We start from the raw sequence: 2,421 nt of genomic DNA, 5'->3' as shown, positions 1-2,421 counted from the left end.
AGCACGGGTCAATCGCACGGATCAATCGCACGGGTCAATCACACGGGTCAATCACACGGGTCAATCGCACGAATCAATCACGGGTCAATCGCACGGATCAATCGCACGGATCAATCGCACGGGTCAATCACACGGGTCAATCACACGGATCAATCGCACGGATCAATCGCACGGATCAATCACACGGGTCAATCGCACGAATCAATCGCACGGATCAATCGCACGGGTCAATCACGGGTCAATCGCACGAATCAATCGCACGGATCAATCACGGGTCAATCGCACGGATCAATCGCACGGGTCAATCGCACGAATCAATCGCACGGATCAATCACGGGTCAATCGCACTGCTGCAGAGCCAGAGGTTGAAACTGAAAGCAAACAGAAAGTCAGACTCCTGAAAGCTGTGAGATGAAAACACTGCAGACTAATCCTGGAGCTCCGAGCGTGGCTTCGGGCTCAGCGGGATCTAAACCTAAACCCGTTATCCTGCGTCTCCCCACTTCCTCTCATGTATTTTACTACCAGAGCATGTGAAGCCCCACCCACCTGCCTTTAGGAGGCATGGCCAATTGGAAAACCGTTGGCTGAAAGTGGGAGGAGCGTGTTTCTGACCTGCAGAACACCATGCTCAAAAGAAGAATTGTCCATGCAAAGCCAGCATGAGCACGGCTGATTTCAGCCACCCAGTCCAAATATTTTCTTTCTGACATTCTGACCTCCTCACACAGAAACCGATGTTGGAAACGTTTATCTGCTCAGTTTACCTGGCTGCACGCTGAAGCGCCCCGCCCCTCGGACGATGCAGAGCGGGGCAAATCCGAACAGCAGCGTGACTGACAGCAGGACCGCCAGCGCTCCTAGTTTGATCTCCAGGGCAGGGACGTCAGCCGGGTTCACCTTCAGCGCCGCCGTTTCCTTTGCTGAAGACACGAGGACAGAGGAGGATGCTCCGCCTGCGACAGCCATGTCAGCTCTCTGGACCGGACCGCAACCGTGGACTCGCTCTGAGGACGAGAGTCTGTCAGACAGAGGAAGAACAACACAGTGAGACACATGTTTCATTTGAATGATGGTTTCCTGCAGGTACGGGCGAACTGCGGCGCTGCGCCTGGATCACACCTGTGAGTCTGCAAAGACTAACGCATTACGTACTCCTAGCAGCTGACGATGAAACCTGACGTATACGATGTTCACAGGCTGCTCTGAGCCAGACACACACACACAATCAGTCAGCATGAGGACGGTGCTCTTAAAGTTTAACCCTCGCCTGCAGGTCGCTCGGTGAGGTCACAGTTTCGCCGCCCTCCTGTGGGCTAGGGCATAGGCGGGGTGATGAACTTCCTGTGTGATGTTTAGCTCATGCAGCAAACAGAGATGTTTGTGATGTGCAGAGCACCATGAGTCATGTGACCCCAGGAATCGATAAGAGCAGCAAACAGAGGCAGCGGCGCGCTGACAGGAAGTGCGGTGAAGAAGGCGGATTAACTGAAAGTGGCAGCAGGTGTGAGTGGCTCAGAGGGAGGGGCGGGTCTGATCTGATTGGGGGGGATTTCCACGTTATTTCAGGACGTGTCTGAAATCGGAGTGGGCGGTCCCCCTGCAGTTCCTCTGCTGTGCCGCAGGGGCAGCAGCGAGTCAGGCAGAAACAAACATGTTTACAGGCTGAGGCACGGGGTCAGATCAGTTTGTATCCGACTGCTGGTGAGTCGAATAACCGAACATTAAGCAGCTGCGCAGATTTACCACAGCTGTAACATCTGCTACGTCATAAAGATGTGCACCGACTTTTCCTCGCGCAACTAATCAGACGTTAAAGGGGTCTTAGTTAGTGCGCACGCGCAGTCTGTGAGTCATGGAGGCGTAACCGTGGTAACCATCGTGTGTTTCCCGCTGATGATCCCGAGGTAACGGAATATTTTTACTCCGGAGCAGATCACGGTCCCGCGCACAGACTCCGCTCAGGTGTCCAAACACCCTTACCTGTTCAGCCGCGGGCTCGCGCTCAGGTGAGGCTCTCGGTATCAGAGCTGATCGGCGGCGTGAGCTTCTGTCGGTGCTGCTCTCCGGGAAGTGGTGACTCAGTTCCCACCAGCTGATCCCGCCTCGTGAGGGAGCTGCTGTGAAGCGCTCCGCAATAAAACACCGCATTTCCTCTTTACAAAATAAAAGCCCGTCAGTGTTTGGTTTCCGGTTCGGTCCTGGGTCCAGCAGGAGGAGACCCCGGACCATCAAACGCTTCCTGTCCCTCATGTATGTGACGTCATAACGCTAAAGTTTTCATTTATGTTGAAAAATCACAGATTTTCTTCATGTTTACCCTCGATGATCAGTCATCAATAACAGTCACTGTGTCGTGGTGTGTGCTCAGTCATCCGGGTAAGTCAATCAGAAAAGGGTAATTGAGTTCATCTCAGCCTT

At 53.6% G+C, this 2,421-nt stretch overlaps 1 protein-coding gene across 3 annotated transcripts in view; it reads right to left on the bottom strand.

Moving 5' to 3' along the window:
• The window catches only part of slc39a3 (solute carrier family 39 member 3), a 5,721-nt gene extending 3,571 nt beyond the window's left edge, over window positions 1-2,150 (bottom strand). Inside the window, exons 1-2 of one of the 3 annotated variants that reach the window (XM_005744129.2) lie at window positions 1,984-2,150; window positions 768-1,021 (exon numbers count right to left, since the gene is read on the bottom strand). In XM_005744129.2, the coding sequence (XP_005744186.1) occupies window positions 768-969 (202 nt within the window). In that variant the 5' untranslated portion in view covers window positions 970-1,021; window positions 1,984-2,150. Of the gene's footprint in view, window positions 1-767; window positions 1,022-1,122; window positions 1,465-1,983 lie in introns of those variants that run through there. The other 2 variants (XM_005744130.2, XM_005744131.1) reach the window with 2 other exon arrangements.
• Window positions 2,151-2,421: the final 271 nt, after the last annotated feature.

The sequence above is a fragment of the Pundamilia nyererei genome, unplaced genomic scaffold (genome assembly GCF_000239375.1).
Source record: "Pundamilia nyererei isolate P.nyererei 1_Seehausen unplaced genomic scaffold, PunNye1.0 scaffold00139, whole genome shotgun sequence".
NCBI classification, from domain to species: domain Eukaryota; kingdom Metazoa; phylum Chordata; class Actinopteri; order Cichliformes; family Cichlidae; genus Pundamilia; species Pundamilia nyererei.
The sequence above is the reverse complement of the archived record's forward strand: the minus strand, read 5'-3'. Positions and strand labels throughout refer to the sequence as shown.